Here is a 25,450-nt window from a genome sequence, read left to right on the forward strand (position 1 = left end):
AACTGATGAGATTGTAGCAAGCAATCGAAAAAACACTGATCAACAGAAAGGGCATCGTCTTCCATCAGGACAACGCACACATCTTTAATGAATCGACCCTGACCTTGCACCTGCGGACTACCATTTGTTTCGGTCAAAGCAGAACTCCCCAAATGGAGTAAAATTGGCTTCAAGAGCCTGCGAAAATTACTTGTCGCAGTTTTTTGCCGAGAAACCAGAAAAGTTTTACACTGATGGAATAATGCCAATGTCACGAAATGATCCATATTTGGTTCATTAAAGTTCATTATAAAAAAGAAAAATAAGTTGAAGTTTGATTAAAAATACGAAAAGACTTTCGACTACTCAATACTAAAATTTGCCATTTCGGCCCGGTTAATACCACATACAACTCATTTGAAGCCAAATTCTGGCCTTTCCCGTAGCTTGGGATCAATATATGTGATCTGGTCTACGAAAAGGGGGCTAACGTGCGAAAGCTAGTTTTCTGGGAAAAGCTGTTAAAAATAATCGTCAGTTTCTCGTTATCTCATTAATTGTTCTCCTTTTTTTCGACACCTAAGCCCCCTTTCCGTAGACCAGGTCACATATACATATATGTATGTGTACATATATATATAGCATATGTATATTCATAACTCATGAAACAGAATTATTTAAAATAGTAAATAAATAAGTAAGTAAATATTTTAATTTCATGGGTATTTAGAAATTAATTTCAATATTGATACACATACATATGTATGTGCGGATGATGTACAATTTTTATTTAGTTTGACAATCCAATTCTATAAACTAAAGTGTAATTTCCTGCCTTCATAAATAAATGTATTTTAGAATCGTTTCTAATTACAAAAATAAATTCGCTTTCGGAGGATGCCATCGCATTCATATTCGTATGCATTTGCCGAATCAGTTAAAACAACTACAATGAAATTTAATTAATCGCACTCAAAACAGAAACGTGTGTTGGGCTCGTGCCTTGCGTATGCATTTGCGTCCACGAATGCAGGAGAAATAACCCAGTAGGAAAGCGATTGCCAATATATTAAAAATTCAAATAGTAAATGGTTGTGATTCTGTAGTTAAAGCTGGCACAATATTACAAGCTTTGCATGAAATTTAGACAATGTAGAGATTTCCACACTAGATAAGAGTGGAATGCACCACGAACTTAGGTCTATTGTGCCCCCAACATTTCCACACTAACCCCAAAACAAATGGATATCATTATTTTAAAACCATACTTTTCCACTGAAAGCATATTCAAGCGAAAACTTAAGAAAACTACTGACTGACAGTCCTTGACCCGCTAAAAATCCGGATCCGTTCGGATTACGTAGACCCGACTGTCGAGGAAACGGAATTATCTTCTTGTTCCATTTTCTGTTTAAGACATAAATTGTCATCTTGTTTGTTATTTGCATTCGTCAGTCAATTATAGATCCAATGGAAATTACAGTACTGGCTACTTTATTCGGATAAAGCCTATTTTGTTACCTTTCCACGCCCAATTATGTTACCACTGAAATACAAGTAGAGCCTTATATCTTTCGATTTCAGCTGCCATTATTTATGGAACTTTCTATTATGGAAACACGTTACAATCGCTTCTTCCAGATGGGATTCGGCTTTATTTTTTTAATATAATCCAAAGTAATCAATTAAAATTATTTTAATTTGAGACACACTAGCATTAAAGTAAATAAATATGTGTAGTTTTATATATTATACTTCAGCACTTTAAAAAATATAATATCTACATCAAGTTTCTTGTACATATTTTACATAATAAGGAGGGATATTGGAGACTTTTTTTTGAAAAACTTGAAGGGTTACCTTATACCACCAGGGTTATTTAGACGTATGTGCGTTTTCATGGTTGTGCGTACAAGAATGAGCAAACATGTACATATATACATACATATGTATGTCGGCATATAGACTCATATTGGAAAGAGGTTAGCCCGTAAACTTTCTGGTCTGAAACAAGCTCAAAAGGTAGGAGCGAACTGCAGTATGTACAAGTAGTAGCACGATGGAATTTTCTTGTTTACACTCACACATATTACATATTTATGCAGAATACACACATTCATGTATGTATGTATGTATGTACCTATGTATGTATGCATGTGTGGAGACGCATTGAGGCGCTCGAAATATGTTTATATGAAATGGTATGCCTTTGCATCTCTGAGTGTCTTACTGAGATTTCCTTCTGCAGACAATTTGGTTTAGACATGCTGCCGGAGACAGTGAATGCATTTATGAATGAATTTTACTACTTCATTAAAAATTGTTCAATTTGCATGCGTTGGTGAAACCGTAGTCTGGCCGACACAGTAAAATCATAATATATTAAAATCGATTACCGTCCTCGTCTTAGGTATTCTCGGCTTAATTCATTACTTTTGTTATGAATATTGTTTTCGCATACATACATACATATCCTATATGTACATATGTACATATATCCGTTTATGCATATGAAAGGTGCGTTTGCGATTATGCGTTTTGTAACCTAACAGAACTATTGCAGACTCAGAACCTGCCATCCATTTATAGCGCGAGATGAAAGCAATTGAAAAAAAGCAGGGCACCGTTTGAGCATTGTTTTTAGCCAATTACAAGTCTTGCTCCTACACATACTCGATTGTTTACAAATTTCATGTTCACCACAACGAAATCGAATGATCAATTTCGTGAACCGGAAGTAATTTGTTGACTTCGAATTGACCTCAAGCTTAGCTTTACGGTTTTGAGAACTTTTTGCAATCAGACAAAAAAGTAGTTGTATCAGTCTTACTCTCAAATCGAAGCGAAGGACATAATGAAGAGCCGAATATTGGTTATGTATGCACTCTCATAGTTTAAAAGCCGTTGAAATCTTTCCGAAGTAGTGAACCGATGTGTTCTATTATTATACATATGTATATGTATACTATATACACATATGTATGTATGTAGGTCATTGACTTATACTCACTAAGCTTCAATACGACTTCCTGTTTTATATCACAAAACGAGTATTTTTTTAGGCTTGTGTTATTCAATAAGGTAGTACTTTTCTTGGAGTTGACTTTTTTGGCAGCTGTCACTTGGTTTATACTCAATTTGCTTTGCCATTTTATAATGCACAAAATAATGGTTCGGTTTCAGAGTCCATACCACGTTTACTCTAGTGGATAATGCGCATTATCAAAGAAGTATCGAGGAAGAACCGAATAAGTTCATCCGTCATCTTGTCCAACAATTGGTGCTGTGCCCATCCACTTAATGGAAGAGGATCTTGGTTTGCGGGCTTACAAAATCTTACTCATGCAATAAATGAAGCCGAACAAACATCAAGAGTGCGTCGCACGTTCGGTGAATTGGCCCTAAACGAAATGACCACCGATCTCGATTTTCACAAAGCACATTTTTGGTTGAATGCGACAATTTGGAGTGCTTATAAGCCACAAATTATTGTTGAGACGCTCTTACATTTTCAAAAAGTCACTGTTTGTTGTATTCTATAGACAGAGGGAATCATTGGTCCATATTTCTTCAAAAAGCAAGGCGGCGATAATGTTACACACAATGGGGAATAAAGCCATGTTGGGCCTCAATTTGAGGATGTTAATGTGAACGAACTTTTGTTCCAACAAGCCGGCGAAACAATCAATTTATGGAAGGAAACTTTTGGTGAGCGTGGTGTGGCGCTTGTCTACGCAAAAAAGTCCGAGAAGATTAACGCATTGGAAATTGGAAGAGAATATACGGCATGTTATTACTGACATAATTTTCAAACCACAATGGCAAACCCTTATATTTATAATAAAGATAAATTATTAACCATAACTTTAAAATACATATGTACATATGTGTGTTTTATTTCTTGTTGAAAACTACTAAACAACTAACACTCCAAAAAATACCCCTATATATTTAATTATAAATTATGAATTTTTTGTAATATCATACAATTTGTAGTCGCCTTGGCAACGGTTATCATGGGAGGAAATTCTCTGTGCCTATTTATATGTTTTTGCGTCTTCTCTACAGATAATGTTAATGAATTCATTTACATGTCTGCTTTCCCTTCATTAACATTTCAATACTCTGGTAAATCTTTTGCCACATTCATCTAAGCTCAGCACCTTCGCACCAGAATTTCGCTAAATTGTCTGTCGGCAAGGCAGTTACCAAGCTCCGGGCGTCATCTAGCGGCGGATTATTCGTTCACTCAGAGAACGTATATCAAAGAACGTTTACCACTTCTTCTTCCTTCTCTATGATAAACGTTCTCTGGTATAATGAATGAATTAATTACGAATTATGTAGATTTACGGGCGGATGTCCTTACAATCTAATTGGGACTTTTTTTCTACTTTCGCAACATGTTGCACAAAGTGTAATACTTTTGCACACCTAACGGTTTTCGGTTAAAGCTAAACTAAACGGAGTAGATATAAAGTCATATATAGTACACCAATACATATACATACATATAGTATATAAAAATGTTCATGATGACGAGAGGATGTTATCTTAAGATCAGCGATAACTTTAGTAAAATATCGGGGAAACGCCTTTTCACAAACTACTGAAGCTATAGCAACCAAACTTTGAAGAAATAATTCTCTAGTATTTCATTCTTTTTTTTAACCGCTTTTGCGATTAAGTATCTCATTACACAGGGTGAAAATGAATGAAATCGGTTGATAAACATGACATCACAGTTACTTCATGTAAAAAAGTGTAAGATATACCATTGAAATTCAGACAGAAATCTAACGATAGTATTTCGGTGTATTAAAAATTGGTTGAATCGGGTCAATACTTCCCTGAGTCGCAATATATTTAATATAATAATTTTCGAACTTCTGGCTGACTTTATACTGCATACATGGGCCAATATTTGAGTTTACTCAAAACAATGTAGATCTCAAACAGTGCTGACCTGACTTCTATGACTTTTTTGTTCAAACTGAAAAGGCCTCTGAAAAGACAACACTAAGCTACAATTGAGAAGATGAAAACTACATCGAAGGAGGAGCCAAACAAGATCATAAAAAAATTATTTTAATACTTTTAATTATTTAGAATTAATTAAAAGAAAATCTACAAATTACATCTGAAGCTATTTTTACAATTATTAAAATGCTGAGAAATAACACAGACCCATAATTTTTCGAAACTGAAAAGTAAATATGTATGTAACTCGGTTTTCGAAACTTTAGCAATGTAAATACCCGCCAGAAAACTAATTTTAGGTAAACACGTTGTAAGAGCAAGCCCGAAGAAAGAAAAAAATAAATTTTTAACAAAAGCAAACAAGTTATGGGAACAAAAATCAAAAATTTTTCTAACAAAAATCCACATACAATACAATTTAATTTACAATTTTTAACTTGGGTCGAGCAACTATGTACATATATTTACATTAAATAAAACTTCAAACATAGTGATTCTATTGAAGTTAAGGGCTTACTTGGGCTGACGTGTTTGAAAAATCTAATTTTTTATAGTCTTATTAAGTTCTACAACACCTTTAGAATATTATTCTAAACTTTCAAGTTGATCCGAGTTATAGTTTCGGAGATACAGCCTTAAGAATTTAGGCGCTCAGGGCTAGCTCTTAGCCAAGCCTAGCGCTGTCTTTAAACGAGGTTTGCTCGAAACTGAGTTTTTGAAGTCGGTTGGCAAGATTTCTCGAGAACTACTCAACCAATCATTATGAAATTTTACACAGAACTTTGAGACACAATTCTTAAAGACTTGGACGAAGTATTTTTTTCGATTACAACTATTTAAAAAAACAAAAATCGCGAAATTTTCACTGAAATTATCATTTTTTTGTAAAAATGTTTGCCAAAAAACCAATTTTCAGTTTTTTTTTCCTTCGCCCAAGTTCTAAGTTAAGGTTTTAACTAAAACACGTTTTTTTTCTCTTCAGATGAAACTGTAAGGAGTTATCTGCCAACAATGGCCGAGTTTAAAATATTTTTATCCAAAAATTTCAGAATTTCTGTGTTAATAGCGTATGTTTTTAACAATAAAAAATTCTAATAAATTACTTCACTTTTTATATGAGAAAAAAATTTTGAAAAAATCCAGTTTTTTACACGAGGAAACCCATGTAACCCTTTAAGCCGCGCAGTGGTATTACGAGGAAACTAGCTCGTAGAGACTTCCGCTTTAATCACAAAAAAGTGTCTGCTCCAAAACTAGCCGAATATATAGCGATTATATCGCAACAAATTATCCGTTAAAAAGCAATAATAATAACTACTATATAACGATGTCGTGTTAGACAAAGGAACATCACACAAGAAGCCACTTATTTCATAATAAAAAACGCAAATTTTCGTTTAGTATCGGCCAAAGAAAATAAAGAAAACGGAATGGATTTTTGCAAAAAAAGTTTTATTTCCAGATAAGTCGAACACAACATTTATGATAGAGATGGAAGAGAAAAGGTTTGAAGCAAAACTAAGGCTGAGCTTGATCTGAAGGACTTTTTATCAACGGTCAAGCATGATGGCAGGAGCTTATTGGTGCGGAGAGCTAGAGTTGGAGTTTTAGCCTTTATTGAGAGTAAAATGAATCGTTGCAAGTTTAAGCATCTGTTGGAGCAGAAATTGAAGTCTTAGTGTATAATTTGGATCTCAGTCCCAGTTGAATTCAAAGCATAAAGTGGAAATTAGTAAGGATTGGCTGATTTATTATGGTCCCAGACACTTAAACACACCACCTGAGAGCACTGTTTTGAATATAGTCGCACATGTTTAGAAAATTTGGTGGAATAACACCAGAAAAAACAGATTTCTACTGTCAAATGTATATACATACATATGTATGTATGTATGTAGTTACTATTACAAGCATACATATTGCTGTTGAAACAAAATAAATAAACCTTTTTAAGTACTCACTCATATTTATAAGCATTCAAAGTTGTATTCATTTGCACATGGACATATTTATTTTGTGCAATGATATAAAATTTACCAGGTTTAGAGTCAAAGAACTCTTAATGACAATTGATCATAGGGAAGTGGATAAAATTTCATTTGAATGCCAAGTGAAATGACGAAAATTAATAATGTGAATGTGTAATAGATAAAGAGGCTGCCTATGTAGTTGTTGTAAATATACCGGTACATAGCCTGTATGTATGGCTGTGTAAATTCGGTGTACAATATTTTTTAGCTTAAAACTGGATTTGCGCAATTAAACATTGGTGGAGAGTAGAAAAAAATATCGTAAAGCACCTCAAAGCCTTCTGCTTCCAATATAATTTACGGGAGTATTGACCAGTGTTAATTTCATTTCGAATTTCAGCATATTCATGCCAAACAATAGAAATCTAACATACGAATACAAGACGGTAAAAATACACACATGTATGTATGTATGTGTGTCTATGAGCAACGTAATACACTTAGATACGTACGAACACTTCATATGCACACAAGCATGTATAAATAATGAACCGAGCGTTAAAGAAAATAAATCTCAAGTGGAAGGGTCAAGTTAAACCAACAGAAAATTCGCTTTAGCTTTTTTAAGTAAACTTATAGTTAAAAAGATAAAAACATACTATTGGATTCTGTTAAAACGATTTCTGATTGCGAGTTTGGCACAAATAAAATTCGAAATTCTATTTACACGCCAAAGCTCTACACATACTTGCACACATACATATATGTATGTATGTATGTATATTTGTAGATACTAGGTATCGAATGTTTAGGTATTTAGGTACCAAATTATATAATTCACCAGCTTCTACTTCGTATGGCCAAGTAATGAAAAAACTGCCGAGAGATTTTTTATAAACGTAAAAATAAACAGGTTTGAAGCTGATAAATATTCCATTTGATGTTGGTGAATGACAAGATAATCCAAAGTAATCAATCAAAATTATTTTAATTTGAGACACACTAGCATTAAAGTAAATAAGTATGTGTAATTCTATATATTAGGTCTGTCGTGAAAACGCATTTTATTTGCAGAAATCAAAAGTTCCATTAATATTGTAGGCAAAAGCACATATTTTTATACAAGCCTACTATTATGATTTATTTCTTCAAAAGTTGAAATTAAATATCTGTTATGAAAGAGCGAAATATCAGCAATAAATTAGTATTGCTTTACGATTAACTTCGATTGCATCGAAGCTAGAATACCCTTTAAAAATAAAAATGTTTTCAAACAAGAAATTCTTGATTCCCTTGAATCATAGCCGCATTATGCGATAGTGGTGCGATTTGGACAATTTATTCGAAGATTATAGCGTTACTTCGCACAATACTATGACAAATTTCCTGAAAATATCTCGTAAAATGAACAAACACTTGATTCCGATCGCTCAGTTTGTATGGCAGCTACTAGAAGGTGATACATTTCGAGGTTCCCTACTTAAAAAAAACACACACAAAAAAACTTCAAATTTAATGGAGAATGTTTATTATGATTCGAAAGAATATTCTCTGGTATCTATTTTTTGAAGATTATTTCTTCTCCGCGGCTACGTCTCAGTTGGTCCATCCGTTGAGTTCAATTTTCGATGACTCGTTCGTGCAATTCGACTAGTAATTGGCGAATGACTGGCGTGATGATTTGCTCCAAGACCTGAATCGAAGCGGTATTGTCCGCATAGACTTTATACTTTAAATATCCCCAGAAGAAAAAGTCTAACGGTGTGATATCACACGATCTTGGTGGCCAATCGACCGGCCCAAAACGTGAAATTATTTGTTCACGTAGACTAGTGCGCATACATACATATATGTAGGTATATATACAGACAGACAGACGGATATGGCTAAGTTTACATATATTTTGTAGTCACCGACATTTCCTTCTGGGTGTAACAAATTTCGTGGCAAGCTTAATATGCTCCGTTCAGGGTATAAAAATATCATAAGCGCGTCATACGAAGATATTTTGTTCGCATCTGATACAAAATACTGAATGCTGATGACCTTCCATAAAAGTACTATGTACACCTGTTCTTATTTTGTTCTTTAGTGTTATTTTGTTTTTTTTTTTTGTGTATTAACTTTCGTAAGAAACTGCCTTAACCTAATGTGAAGCTTTATGATTGTTTACTCGCGTTTATCCTTGTGTTTCGTGTATTCATTTAGTGACTTAACTTCAAATGGCTTATGTTTATACAAGAGACTTGAAAAAAAAGCTATCCTTTCTTGTTTTGTGGTTGCTTCAACTAATGTTTAGACGCAAAACTGCATTAACATATCTTGCACTATCACATTGTTCTATTTTCTCTTTACAGATAGACAGTAATAGCAATAAATTTGAACATACTATTAATTTAGAAGTTTATTCAAGTGTGTCAAGTGACCCAGGTTGTGAATAACCCCATTCATATACACACAAACGTATGTATGTATATGTATGGAAATTGATGCGAATGAATGAGTGTAACCGTTATAGACATTAAGTTAGTTTTTTGAAGAGGTAAAAATCAATTAGCTTTGTTTTCTGGTTGCACAATATTCTTAGGCATTGGTCAGAGCAAAAAATTTACATATTCCTTAATCGTTTTTATTAATGTAACAACAGGTTATTAATCTTAAACTTTAGGTTGAAACGGAATAAAATGTCACATGGGTAATGCTAGGGTGGCTAAAAAAACAATATTTTTCGCCTTGGACCGAAAAGTAGATCCTTAGACATCACTAAAAAAGTTTCTCCAAGTGTGAGCTCTTATTTGTAACTGAAACGTCCGCCTTACTGTTTTATATTTTTTCTTTATTATCAGATAGAAATTAGTCCTATTATCAAATAGAAAATTTCTCTTAAAGGGTGATCCATTTCAAGGTTTCCTACTTTTTTATAGAAAAAACACAGAAACTTCAAATTTAATGGGGAATGTTTAATATCATTCTAAAGAACCTTCTTTCACACTTATTTTTTGAAGATTATCGTTTTCAAATGTTGGCCGCGGCTGCGTCGCAGATGGTCCCTTCGTTGGGTCCAATTTTAGATGACTCGTTCGAGTATTTCGACTAGTAACTGGCGAATGACATGAGTGATGCTTTGCTTCAAGACCTGAATCGAAGCGGGATTGTTCACATAGACTTCAGACTTTACATAGCCCCACTTTAAAAAGTCTAACGATGTGCTATCACACGTTCTTCGCCATTGACGGTTACGTTACCCACAGAGCGATGTCGCTTGGTGAGGTCGAATGAGAGCACATACTTGGAGAGCTGTTCGTACAGAGTACCAAGGAAATAAGTAATGGTTTTTATTATACCCACCCTAATATACGTACATATATGTATATGTAATTGACATATTGTTTTTATTTATTTAAATTTATTTGGTTGCCCGATTTCGCTCATTGTCGCTAGATATCAATGTAAAGATAATATTGTGATCAAATTTTGGCGAAAATTGGTCGTTTAGTTTCTTCAATGTAGGACTTCAACTAAAACTAATGAGTCTTATCAACTCCTTCCATATCATCTCGGATGTGAAGTTTAATCCTTCTGTCGTAATGATTTAGTAAGTTATCGCACTTTAAGTAGTTCAGTCTAAAAGTAGATATGGGGAGATGCTCGGCACAACCTGGCTCTCTCCCTCTCTCATGCTTTGGTGCTACATCGCTATTGTAAGATCAATTCTGTTCTACGGTGCAGTAGTATGGTGGAAAACTAGTACTAAACCTGCCACCTACAGACCTCTTCGCTGAACACTGCGCAACAAAATTGACGAGACAACTAATGGCTGGAGGAAAATTTAGATATAAAACCTTCGCGCATTGCTCGGTGGGTAATGGCGGTTGGGCAAACACAGACTACATGATCCCACTTTTTAACTGGGAAATAAAAAAATGGCTAACGTAAACACTCTAAACATCTATACAGATGGCTCGAAAATGGACGATGGAGTTGGTGCCGGAACATACTGTCCAGAGTTAGGCCTAAGGAATTTGATATTGCGAAAGCCGCGGGGCTGGCCTATACTGCACCTACAGGCAATTCCAGAGTCAACATCTACGTAGATAGCCAAGCAGCATATCGCATATCGACCAGAAGTGTGTTGGGAAGCAGGGCGGAAGTGGAAAGTATGACCAGAAGCAAACAACTTCACTTCTACTAGGTGGCAGAACACACTGGCATCGAGGGCAATAAAATAGTGAACGAGATTGCTAAGAATAGCAAACCTGATAAACATTGAGAAACCCATGCATTGTGTATACGACGGTATCAACAGAAGCGTGGTACGTATATAGAAAATCAAAACATGATGGAACGAGCTACCTAAGTGCAAAAGTGCAAAAGTCATGTGCAAAACAGTAGATGGGAAGTACATAAACTTACTATTTTCACTCGATTGAAGAGACTCTATGATAGGAATACTAACTGGGTACGGTATGGTAGTGACTTGCGCAGGATGGGGCTGACTGAACGAAAAGACTGCAGGAAATGTCGAGAGCAGGGCACCAGGGAAACAATGGAGCATCTCTTGTACACTTGTCCCGCATTGGCAAGACTACGCTTTAAGCATGTGGGCGGTGGGGGGTCAGTGGTGTTAGATGATACACTGCTGGAGGTATCGATAGTGAAGCTGCAGAGTTCGCTAGGTGAACAAAACTATGATACTCTGTAACAGAAGTTCCATCAAAATCGGTTCATACCGATATTTTAAGTAATTCTTTCTTTCGCTTCATATTACAATTATAATTTAAGTTGATACACAAATATATACATACATAAGCACATATTTGCATCGATTTGAAAAAAGGTAAATATAAGCCGATGGGCTTGATAAGTCACTCGGCAAGTTTTAAATTTAAGAGACATAAATAATTTCTTTGTATTATGGCGTAAACATTTTAATAAGATGTTGCTGGTATCCTTTCTTACGTAATAGACTCCAAATAAGGTAAGAGCACGTATTTCCATCGTTCCAGCAGTTGTTTAGATTTGGACGCCGTAACTAAATTGACAACCTTATTAACGTACAGTTAACAGGCGGGCGCGCTTTTGTATATCAGACGAGACTTGTGTAGGTCGGCACTGAGTCACATACACGTACATACTCATGTACGTATGTATGTATATGAAATTATTAACGTTATATTTAATAGTTATGCATCCAATAGTAGAAGGTTGCATGTCTGCGCGGCAATGAATTTACTACGAATGAATGCAATACAATCGGTAAAACAACTACTCAAAGAGATTTTTATATACAATTATTTGCAAGAAGTTTAAGAATTTATAACAATATAAGAGATCGTATAAAACTTGCGGAATATACCATACACTTAGATTACTTTATTAAGTACTATATTCTAAGCTAAATATTGAATTTATTTAATCGAACTAGAACTTGGTATCCCCGCAAAACTAATACGGCTGTGTAAATTGGCGTTGAACAATACCAAAAGCTCCATCAGGATCGGGAAAGACTTCTCTGAGCCGTTCGATGGCAAACTAGATTTCAGACAAGGCGACTCCCTTTCGTACGACTTCTTCAATCTACGCTTGGAGAAAATAGTTCGAGCTGCACAACTAAATAGTACCAACAATTTTTTTTACAAACTTTATTACAAAAGATAAAGAGTTGTACACTCACAATGTAATAATCTGAATAACAATGAAAAATATTAATTTTTACTTGAATACTCTTCAGTCTTCAAATTTGTCTTATATCTTTCTTAAAAATAGTGATAGAACTTAAAGATGCACTTTTCTAGCTTTGTCTAGTGACATGTCACTCTCACAGTTACTCTATGCTTTGAATGTAACAAATACTTTTATTTCTCCAAATTTTCAAAAATGGTATTTAAAAACTCCAATTCGGGCAAAAATTCCTGCAAATTGTGTCAAAAGTGTACAAGATATTGGGCGAAAATGGGTTTTTTCTATGGCTCTTAATAATATGTCTTCTATATTTACTATCAATTTCCTCAAAAACCGTATTGTGAGAATTTTGTAACTTCAGAATTTGCGTTGCTTCTAGTTCCTAAATTTTATATACTTAATATCGAAGATATTTTGTAAAAACTCACTTTTATTCGAACCACCTCATGAAACTTGTAGGTAGCTAGATAAAGGGGGGCGGCAGAACATCCTTGGCCCCGGGCGCCCGAAGTTGTAGCTACGCCACTGTCTTCGTAGTTACTGGCATTACCTGCGTCGATTTTGTACAGACCTCGTTAGACTTGACTTTATTAATAAAAATTATAATGCGTTTGATAAGTCTAGTATTTTCATCATTACAGTGTAGTACCTTGGGAGTTACCACTCTTTTAACTATCAAAAAAAGTTTTTACAGCCCATTGAATCCGACTTTAGTTAACATAGTGTTTTTTGTGCCATTTTAAACTCGTCCTCTGTCAGTTTCGCGATCTTGACTCAACAGTATTCGTAAACTTCTGCATTAAAAATAACACCTATAAAAATAATATATTTAATAACACTAGTTTCCAGTATTGAACTTTTTGTCTGTAGCCGCGAATTCTGCGATTGACATTGTTCACTTATTACTTGTTTTTGTCAAATGTACCATTAAAAATTTTTGAGCAGCTCGAGTTACTTTGTTTTTGATGTTTATCATTTAAGCATAAATATTAATCGAAAACAGGCGTATTTTACTGTGTTAAGATTAGTTTCTCAAGCTTTTGCGTTCAAGAAGACGTTGTTTAAATAAACCAGATCATTTTTGCTACATATGCGGAGAATATGTGTTTAAAAATTGTAGAAAAGTTATATCAGAGTTGGTGAAAAATACCTATTTTGAGTATTTTGGGGTGCTATTGGATAAAAATAAGAATTCTTGGGCTCCCAATTGTGTTTGTAAATCTTGTGTGGAATATTTAAGATTATGGAAAAGTGGTAAAAGAAGTGCCTTTAAATTTGGAACACCGACTATTTGGCGAGAACCACGAAATCATCTCGTAGACTGTTATTTTTGTAGTGTGAACATAAACGGGTTAAACACTAAAAATCGCTCATCAGAGAATGATGCTGATTTTGAAGGTATGTCTAATGAGCCAAAACGCTTTTCCCAAAATGAGTTGAATGATCTTGTAAGAGATTTAAATATTTCTAAACAAGCTTCAGAATTGTTAGCATTAAGACTAAAAGAAAAAAACTTGCTATCCTTGGATACTAAAATAAGTTTTTTTCGTGAAAGAGATGCAGAATTACGGCGTTATTTTTCCGAAGAAAACGGCATTACCTTTTGTTCAGATTTCAAAAACTTGTTGATAAAAATGGGCTTGAAGCGATACGAACCAAACGACTAGCGTTTATTCATTGACAGCTCAAAACGTAGCCTTAAATGTATTCTATTACATAATGGAAATAAATACGCTGGGGTACCTAGTGCCCACAGTACAAAGTCAAAGGAGGAATATTGTAAAATTTCGCTAGTCTTGAACAAAATAAAATACAATGACCATGAGTGGCAAATTTGTGTCGATTTAAAAATGATCAACATTCTTCTCGGTCAACAAAGTGGTTATACCAAGTTTCCCTGTTTTATATGTCTTTGGGGCAGTAGAGCTAAACAAGAGCATTGGGTGAGAAAAACTGGTCCTTGAGTGAAAAAATGGAGCCAGGAAAGAACATTATAGTCCACAATTCATTAGTAGCTCGTAACAAAATTATCCTTCCACCATTACATATAAAACTGGGCATCATGAAACAGTTTGTAAAATCACTAGATAAAGATGGGAACTGCTTTTCTTACATTTGCCCAAAATTTCACAGCTAACTATGGAAAAGATTAAAGCCGGAATTTTTGTTGGCCCCCAAATTAGACAACTTACGAAAGATAGTCAATTTAGAAATTCTATGACTGAGTCAGAACTAAAAGCTTGAACAGCATTCGTATCTGTGATGCAGAATTTTCTCGGAAATAAAAAATCTTAAAATTATATTGAACTTGTAGAAGACCTTCTGCTACAATTAAAAAATATGGGATGCAATATGAGTATAAAACTCCACTCACCTAGAGAGGTTTCCGGAAAATTTAGGAGATATGAGCGAAGAGCAGGAAGAGCGTATGCATCAAGACTTACGCGTCATGGAAGAGCGCTATCAGGGTTTCTGGGATACAAATATGATGTCTGCCTATTGTTGGTCTCTAATACGTCATTTTCCAAAGTCTACACATCGGAGAAGTGCTTTAAAACGAAGTCTTTTAGAACTTAATGATTAATTATGTTTCTTAATAAAATTTTTCTTAATAAATACATACATGTTTTTTTCTGTGTAATACCTACATAGCTGAAACTCTGAAACTAGAGCTGATAAAAATATTTAAATTATATTTTTGGAAATAGCATATTATATGTAGTCAGCAACAGCTAAAATTTCATCGGCAACAAATGTACTGTAAACAAGTGTAATTCTCTCAACGTCCAAATATTACAACATTTCAATAAAACTTTTGAATTTGGTGCAAAGCAAACATGTCGCGACTGACATTATGGCACTTTGTTCAGAAATACATGCTCATTTTACGTTATTTGAATTCAAAAATCGATTTGAATTTTTCTCAAAAATCTAATATTGTAAATATGTATGCAGATTGCATGCCCATACGAATAAAAAATCGATGATTCCAAAACATAATGTCGAAACCGATTCACGGAAGTGAGTGAATGTTATATTTTCCTGGACTGGCTAGAGTTCAAAGAAAACAGCTCATAATGCTTTCCTACAGGATGTCAAATGTCATTTTGATAATATTATCACTATTCCTTTCACACAGTTTGTGCTATTGTTAAATAAGATATTGCTGAAGGGTACAAAGTTTACACTTTCACAAGTAACCATACAACTACGTATGTTTATATGCATGTGTGCACTCAAAAGTAAGCTGCAATACATTTTTGTAGTGCGTGGGTAATGTACATACATGGACTCGATAAATCGAAAAATGGAAAATTGTGCAATGATTTTTCTATGACGTCATCCTTAACATCAAATGTGGAAATATGGCGCATTGCTGATGATTCTAGGAGGTACATATTTCAAACTCCCTGCCGTATAAAGTTATACAAAGTTAAAGTAATGGTTGGACCTCTCTGCAAGTTCGCATCCTTTCATTCTCACATTCTCTATCTGAAATCCTGTTAGTTAAATGATGATTATGGCGTGGATGTTAACCGCGTCTAAAAGTGAGATAACTCACAAAATAACAGGTCAATCGAAAAGTTTTCCGCCTGATGGCGCTACTAGAATTGAATCGATATGGTTTTTAGCTAGCCCTAACCTTCAAAAGGCACGTGTATAAATTTAACAGCTGCCGGATCATTATTGTGTGAATCATATCATTTGAGTGATAAACCTTTCTTATTGTGGAAAAATTTATAAAAGGAAATTTCGTGTGTTGACAAAATATTGCTTTTTGAAAAAATACAGTTGAAGAAAGAATTTAGCTTGATAACGAGTTTCAAGACACTGTCCCAGGAAAATTAACTATTAAGGATTGGTATGCTATGTTTAGACGTGGTGAAATAAGCACCGAATATTTTAGATGACCGTAGAAAGAATATGTTCGGCAGGCAGTCTAAAGATATCAACTGAACAATGTTTGTCATATCATTAACGAATATTTGGGTTTGAGAAAGCTCTGTGCAAAGTGGGTGCCGCGACAGCTCCCATTTAACCAAAAACAACGACGAGTTGATGATTCGGAACAGTGTTTCGAGATGTTCAAGAGTAACAGATAAAACATGACTCCATCAGTTCTCTACAATGTCCAATCGGCAGTCATCCGAATGAACTGCACACGATGAACCCGCTTTAAAGCGCGGAAAACATAAAAGACAGGAAAGGTTAAGACGTCTGGCATATTTTTTATTGATTACCTTGAAAAAGGAAGAACCATCAACAGCGAAAAGTAGATTGTGTTATTGAACCATTTGAAAAGGACGAAATCGTCGACATTTGAAGAAGAGGAAAGTACTGTTTCACCAAGAAAGTGCTCCGTGTCACAAGTCAGTGAAAATGATGGCAAAAATCCATGAATTGGCCTTCGAAGTACTTCCGCATCCATCATATTCTTCAGATCTGGCCCTTCATTTTCGTCAATTAAGAGGTCATCGCCAAACTTTGGCCTATTTTGAAACAAAGTACAAATCGTACTAAAAAAAATATATCAAAAGTTGGATGGTCGCTGTAATTAGTGTATCATCCTCAAAGGGAACTATGTTGAATAAAAAAGCAAATTTTGCCTAACTACCAAATGTTTTTAGTTATGGCAAGCCAGAGACTTTTCAATTGTCCAGTTAAATACGCCAAAAGCATTAAACTTCAGTGATGCTACGGAATGGATTCTAAGTTTTCGGTGAGAACTAAAATCTCATGAGGTACTCGACCAATATCAACGAAATTCGGTACTTAACATTATCCTGACATTCTCACATAACACATTTTTATATTCAACCGATTCATTCATTTCAAATATTTATTAAATTTATATAAGTATAAATTAGTTACCAGTGGAAACATCGTAACAAAAGTTTACGCAAATATTTTTTCCAGCTAATACATAATGTGCCATTGTGCTGCAAATGGTTAAAAACGGCTAAATAGTTCCCTAATATACATATAAAGCTTAATGAAATGCTGAGATCAGTGAAATTACCTATTACGAACAGTCTTCATAGCCGGACATCTCCCACAACTGGACAAATTTCATGAGCTCAAAGTTTTCTTTATTACTTTCAAACAAAAACAATTCATATAAGCGGAAAGTAAGTTCCAATGACCAGACACGGACACTATTTTGATAATATTTCCTTCAAATTATCTCTAATAAACGGACAACATTTCAAAAAAAGCAAAGAAATTGTTTTTGCTAGTGCCGTCTGGTTTGCGGTGACTCAACGAAAACTAATGGGTTAATTGTCATTCGTTCACTCTTGACTGACATTGGCTTGCATTTATTAGTCCAATAGAAATATAAGTAGTTCTTAGTGGCAGCTTCTAATTCTAAAAATGCAATTTAAATATTCGTTTTTGCCACGCCCCACGTGAAAGGCGGTAGATCGGAATACCAATTGGTCACAGTCTGGTAGCGACACACGCCCGCTGAATGGGGCTGACAGATCGAGAAGACTGCAGCAAATGTCTAGACCAAGGTACCAGGGAAAAAATGGAGCATCTCTTGTGCACTTGTTCCGAATCGGCAAGAGTACGCTGTAAGCATCTGGGGTTCCCACGGTATTATCAACTACAAAAGGTATCGATAGTGAGACCACAGAGTCTGTTAAAATTCGTCAAAGCACAGGCATCCTAAAGATTGACTACTCCTTATGGACCTAGCAACTGAACTCCAACTGGTATCGCAGAGGTCCAAACTTGGTCTATGCGTGGCTCATTGGCCTACCAGACTAGCCTAACCTAACTTTTGTCGCACCCCCATATACGAATAGCCCCTTAGCCAGACAAAAGCGCTGCAACGGTGCGTGTCCGGTTATGAGGAATTTCACTAAACATACATACATATGTACATATATACATATTATATCATAAAATATTCAGATTAAACTAAATACAATCTCATCCGAATTCTTAACCTTAGCGCTCTAACTCAGATGCTGAGATCTGATCGTAGCTCAACATATTAGCTTCTGACCTTCAAACAATTCATAATCAATCTTGCCCCGTTATTGATTATTTATGGTTACAAATATAATTCCGCCAGCGATAAACTTATACTCATATTAGCAATAAAAATTTGGATTATGTGCTTAACCTCGGGAGAAATTGACGAATTTGTTTAATGATTTCGAATCATTTTGTTACTGCTTGTCATTTTGTCTCCGTACGGTAGCAAAGTAATATGTATGTATGTATTATTGTATGTATGTGTAAAGCCCACAAAATGTATTTGTGTATAAACGAGTGTGTTCTATTCACATTTGCCGCTCTTTCAAGTTACACGTAGCAGCGCACGCAGTTAGTAGCTAATGGTAGTTAAATTTCAACACGAAACACCCGAATATTACGAGTGGATGAACGCTGCGAACTATTGCGCCAAACGAGCTGGGACTCTGGTCGTTGGCAAGCCAGTGCTGCCGGGATAAGCAGACAAGCCGTCGTGTGCCGCTGTATGTGTGTTGCGCGTACTCACAACTCACCATTCTTCTATGGTTCTTATACCACGCTGCTATCATTACATTTTGCTATAACGTAGAATAGGTTGCTTGCTGATTTTTTTTTCAAATGCAAAATACGCGTTTGCGTCGTTTGGGCAACTTTGGCCTGTTTCAGTGCTAAGCGGTGTAAGAAGGCAAATATTTTTAACGCACTCTTATTCGCAGTTGCCGCGTAATGCGTGAAGGTGGAATCGTGTCGCATTATTTCCTCCTGTACGAAGAATTAGATCTGTACAATTAATGTGCTTGTTATTGTAACTCGAGATAAGTGTGAGAATTTGATGTGGCTATGAGCAAAATATTATTAAATTATTAATCCATAAAGCTTATATCGCATATTTATGCAAATGTTATTTATTAAGTGCCAATAGCAAAATTTATGTGCTAAAAAATACTAAAGAAACGTCTTGAATTAAGTTTCTGAATTCAAAACAAAAAATGTGAATATGACTTTAGCCTATATCGACATGCCCACAGTTATAAATGCGCAGGTAAAACTATTAAAAAATAAAATAAATAATTACATTTACATATATCTAAATCTATGGTTATAAATAACGGAAAACATTTAACCTCACAAAACTGCAAGAAATCGTATTTCCTTACGGTGTTTATTTAAGAGCATTCGACAAATTAGAATTTTTGAAAATCTCTTATTTTTAATTAGGCGAAAAAATTAATGCGCGTCTCTGCTGCTTGCTCCAATATGAATTGAATAAATAATATGTTAACTATCCTGTACAGATCATTTCAGCCGTTAATTCCGATTTCGCTTAAGTGATAAAAATTAGACAAGTTCTCACTTACAAAGTTATAGTTTCTAAATTAAATTATAAAGTAATAATAGTTACAATTATAAATATGAGCGCCTTGAGCATGGAGTATTCTTCACTTTTAATTTTTTTAACTTTTCTGCAAATTTGATAACAATAGAAGTCAAGCGAATATTGATTGATAAAATAGAACTTAAAAGCTAAATAATAATCATCACCTAAAATGCAATATTACGTAAATCACTTTTCATAAGTTTACCGGCGAAGGAAAAACATTATAATAGTAACCACTCATGTCGAAACAAAATTCAAGTTTTGGTTATAAAATGGTTATATATTGGTTATTATATCTAACAGCGATTTTCCATTTTTTTATGATACTTTGTTTTGCATTTTAGATAACGTAATAAAGTTTTTTTTTTTTTTTGTAAAAAAGGAGGACAGCAATAACATCATACATTTTTTTGTTATTTTGGTATCACTACATGACTTGAAACGTTTTTCCCATTCATTGAGGTTCTTCAAGTAGCCATTAAATATTAAATTTACTTTTTGAACCAATACTCTACATAAAATTATGCCATAAAACTGATTTTAATTTTAGCCACAGAAAATTTTATTTAATTTAATTATACCCACAGAAAAAAGCCTAAATGTGTAATATCACACGATCTTGGTGACCAATCGGCCGGCCTAAAACGTGTACTTATCTGTTATCCGAAGTGTTCCCTCAATAAATCCATTGATTGATGTGATGTGTGGGAAGTGGCGCCGTCTTGTTGAACCCACATGTCGCCGAGATCACGAGCTTCAATTTGAGGCATCAAATAGTCGGCTAACATGGTGCGGCAACGGTCGCCATTGACGGTTACGTTCTCACCGGCATCATAAAGAAATATGAACCGATGATTTCTTCGGCTCACAAAATACATCAAGGCGTAGTTTTTTTCTTGACGAAACAACAGCTCTTGAATATCTTTAGATTACTCTTCATCTCAAATGTGGCAATTTTGCTTGTTTTCATATTTACTGAGCCAGACGTAAATTTTCGTAATAAAGTTGAATGATTTGTAAACGTTGTTCAGAAGTAAACCTTTCCACGACGAAATGCCGAACAATACTGAAAAAAATAATATGACAGCTGGACACGACCCACGTGAAAAAATACTTCTACTTGGGTCACCCGTTAGTACATAGGTACCCACGAATATACATACATACATATGTGACACTATCGGAAAATTTTAAAATTCTTAAAGCCGCTTCTAATTGCAAATGACTTTTTATCCATGGGAAGAAATAAGTCGCACTTTATGTTATTTTTACTTTATGAAACAAATATTTCAACATACTATAAAACTAATTAAAACCTTTTTCCAGGAACGCCTCACTAGTCATGGCAGCTTGGGGTTATCAAGCAGTAGCCCGGCTTACACTACACATACGGGTGGCCACAGTGGCCGTGGGGGACCTTCTTCTGGACACGGTAGCCATGGCAGTACTCACGGATCCGCAGCAACAATGCATCACCAATCTCTTCAATCAGATTTCCAACCGCCCTACTTTCCTCCACCGTTTCATCATTCAACTCAAAGTCCGCCCCAACAACAGGTAATACATGTAACTGTAATTTTAGCAGTTGGTTTTGATAATCAGTGACAATATTATTATTATTAGCATTATTATTTATAGCTTCTTATAACTTCCAATAACCAAATAAGGTTAAGGTATGTTTTTATATATCTCACAATCTCAGTTGTACAGTATACATTTTCGTCCACCTAAACGTTGTTTGTAATCTAATAGAGATAGACAAAACATAAGCTCATGATGATTAGATGTTGAGATCAGTTTAATATCCTCCCCTGCGGTCTTCACTTTTCCATTCGTATAAATTCATAATTATTAGCGCAAGTTATCTTATAAAAATTCACCAAGAATATTTCGAATATGGTTATGAGAGGTCAGGTAAGGTTAGGATCGATGGCTGATAAATAGATCACACTTAAACTACCATACGCAGTCCTTTGTGAAGCCATAGCATAGCATCCGATCTTATAGTCGGATAAATTGGTTTTAGTTCTATTCCCACCAGCACAACAGGATATGTGAAAGTGTGAGCTCCCAAGTTTAAGCCTTCTTGAGGGAAACGCGGGATAATCAATAATGAAGTGTTGAAATGTATTGATGTCGATGCCGATAGGGCAATGGCCTGTAAAAACCCTCACAACTAAGAAGTTAGCCTTATTGAGGGCAAAGAGCTCACTGGATCTCTCACGATCGCTCTTGGGTCAAAAGGATCTTGCAATAGCGCATGAATGAACTTATGTTATAGGTACAGACCTATTACTTTCATTACTAGATCAAAATAAACAAAAGTCAACCAACGGCGCTGATTTTTTTATATTGGGTATATGAGGGAAAAGTCCACCAAAAAAATTGGTATCATTATATTAGGGACATGAGATCTATTCTGATTTCATACATATTCAGTTGTAAACCACATTATGTTCAAGAAAACAAGTCTACTTAATCTCACTGAATTATCACGGTTATTGATCAACGTAAACGGTTTAAATTCGGCTGGTACCAATTAACACCATACATGGGGATATAAAGAAACGAAAATCACATGATTTTTTAATTTAACTTCGCACGTAAACCCATTCGTCGAACTTTTTTTTCTAGGTTGATATGACTGCCAGCGACATCTGTGCCAAATATCACATCAAAATAATCATTAGTGTTTGGTATAAGCTCGTCTTTCTGAAATTCATAAAGGGCATTTGGCGATATTTACGATGAATGAAATTATTCAACAAAGATGTTTCATTAAATTTTGTGAAAAACCCTTCGGTGTTAATTGTTTCTCACTAGTGTTTTTGATAGTTACAAATTCTTCAAAGAGGGTCTAGAACGCGTTGACAACGAACCACGCCCAGGGCGGCCGCAAAAATTAAATGATAATCAAATAAATAAATAAAGGAATTGGTGCTTGAGAATCGACGATTAACAGTCAGAGATCTTACTGGTTTGGGTCTAAGAAAAGTAAAAGCGCGATTGTTTCCAAAAACAACTCAATTTTTTTCGAAAAGCAGCGTCGCGTTAACGTCTATGAAACAATGCTTTTCGACTATCAGGATGTTATGAAACGTATTATTACTGGCGATGAGTCTTGAATATGAAACAGAATGATCAATCGAATATCGTGGCAAAAATGTGCCGAAGCGGAAAAATCACGTTAAAGCAGTTCCAAAATCAAGGTTATGTTGACAGTTTTTTTCGATTATCGAGGTGTAGTGCACTCTGAATTCCTTCCGACTGGTCAAACTGTCAACAAGGAGTATTATTTGTCGTTTGCGCGAATCTATTTGTAAAAAGTGGCCAGAATTATGGGCCGATTATAGGTTTTGCGGGATGATAATGCACCGTTGCATGCTGCATTGATTCTACGTGAGTTTTTCACCAAATGTGTTATGCCACAGCCACCGTATTCGCCTGATTTAGCTCCGTGTGACTTCTGGCAATTCAGCAAACTCGAACAACCGCCCTGGGAAAATCGTTTTGCGTCGATTGAAGACATTAAACGTGAGCTACGTACGCGCATTGAAAGCTATTACGGAAGTGGAGAATGAACTAAATCCAGAATGCGAAGCCAGCATGAACAAATTTCGTTTTCTCCTTTTTTTCAAATACCAAAAATACAAAGAACTAGTAGTTCAGAGAATCTAGATGTAGATGTGTAGCAGTATTATACAGTACAGACTATCATAACAGTTATGTTAATGTCTTTCGAAGAACAAGGGATTAAGAGATTTGAACTTTTGATCATTTATTAAACCTACATCTATATTCATTAAAATAAAACATTATAATATTAATCCAAGTTTTTTTTTATTTTATCATAAGGTAAATAAATTTTGCTCACTAATAAGTGTGTTGAATTCGTGTAGCATTTGAATAAAAAAAATTAATTGAAATCTAATGCGTACACATCAAAAGAAATTTTGGAATTTTTGTTCAATCGCAGATGAAATAAAGTTCAGGCTATATTACATCGCTGGATTTTAGGTGAATATACAGTGGCTGGATACAAGCTAAATATTCAGTCGTATTATCATGACAGTTTTTCACTTTATTTACTTTTTGTCAACTAGCGATTTTCCTCTCCCCCAAGTTTTGAGCCTCTACCGAAACTATATCCTGGCTACGAGCCTAAAGTGAAAGATAGACATTGAGATTCACATACATACATACAAGTATTCGATATCTGGAGCTCGAAAAGTTATCTCGGGGTTTGACAATTTTCAAAAGTTCGTTGGAATACCTTGAAGAAACTATTTGTGCAAAGTTGAATTCCAATATGTTCATTGATTATAGATTTATGTATATACATACCTACTGTAAGGTGAAAGAACCAGATTAAATTTAAAATTGTGACTTGTGGGAAATAAGAGTGGTTGTAGTTGGATTTCGCCCATTTGTAGACTGTAATATAGGAATGGTCGACTAGTTTCTGAGACATAGGTTTTTCATCTAAGGATGGCGACGCCATGCCCCTTTATATTAATTCCTATAAAACCCTTCATGTGTGCTTATTTAGTGAATGATCGCTTTTTAATTGCTATAGATAGAGTAGATATACACCGATGACATAATAACATTAAGAAGTTGGTCCATGAAGTCCATCGCTTAAATCTTATGATAAAATGTATACTATACATATATAGCAATCTGTGAAACACTCAAATGTGCAATATGTAAAGCATATCTAAATTTCTCTTTATACAATACATTGAGACAGAAAATTAAATTCCCCGGGTGAATATTATTTCAAAAAAAGGCATTTTTCTAAGTTAGTATGATAGTCCTTAATTACTATGCGAAATATGAGCGCGATCTATCAACAAATTTGTTTACAGCAGATACTTAAATAGTGCGTTTCGATTTTTACAATGGATGAAAATATCCAAGAAAGAATTTTTCTCAAATTTTGTATTTCTAAACAAATTTGGTGAGCGGAATCGTTGCGATTGTTAGAAAAGGCTTACGGTGATTCAGTTTTATCAAAAACACAAGCCTACGAGTGATACAAAGCCTTCAAAGACGGTCGAGAGATCGTTGAAGACATCCTTCCTTCTGGACGACCTTCGGCCTCTTTAACTGGTGAAAATATTAAAAAATTTAAAGATATGCTGATTGTAGAGAAATGGAGCTCGACATCTCTGCGAGTTCGTTCGAATGATTTTGATGGATATTTTGGATATGAAATGCGTTCTTGCCCGAATCGTGTTGATAAAACGGAGTGTTTTTCGCATCGAGTCAAGATTGTAATCGAATTTAGAGCCAAAAACACAATGAATATCATCGATCAACTACCGTATTCACCAGATTTGGCTCTATGTGGTTAATTCTTGTTCCCCAAACTGCAATTGCTGCTCCGTGGAATTCATTTTCATTCGATCGAAGCGATATAACAAAATTCGCTGAAAGATCTTGAAGCCAAAAAGTACTTATGAAATTTTCGAGG

At 34.9% G+C, this 25,450-nt stretch overlaps 1 protein-coding gene across 6 annotated transcripts in view; it reads left to right on the forward strand.

Moving 5' to 3' along the window:
• The window catches only part of LOC120778618 (transcription factor AP-2-epsilon), a 108,663-nt gene that overhangs the window by 65,959 nt on the left and 17,254 nt on the right, over positions 1–25,450 (forward strand). For 4 of the 6 annotated variants that reach the window (XM_040110500.1, XM_040110503.1, XM_040110498.1 and 1 more), the window contains one exon: positions 21,301–21,531. In XM_040110500.1, the coding sequence (XP_039966434.1) occupies positions 21,301–21,531 (231 nt within the window). Of the gene's footprint in view, positions 1–19,564; positions 19,639–21,300; positions 21,532–25,450 lie in introns of those variants that run through there. The other 2 variants (XM_040110499.1, XM_040110502.1) reach the window with 2 other exon arrangements.

This window comes from Bactrocera tryoni, chromosome 5 (assembly GCF_016617805.1).
Source record: "Bactrocera tryoni isolate S06 chromosome 5, CSIRO_BtryS06_freeze2, whole genome shotgun sequence".
NCBI classification, from domain to species: Eukaryota; Metazoa; Arthropoda; class Insecta; order Diptera; family Tephritidae; genus Bactrocera; species Bactrocera tryoni.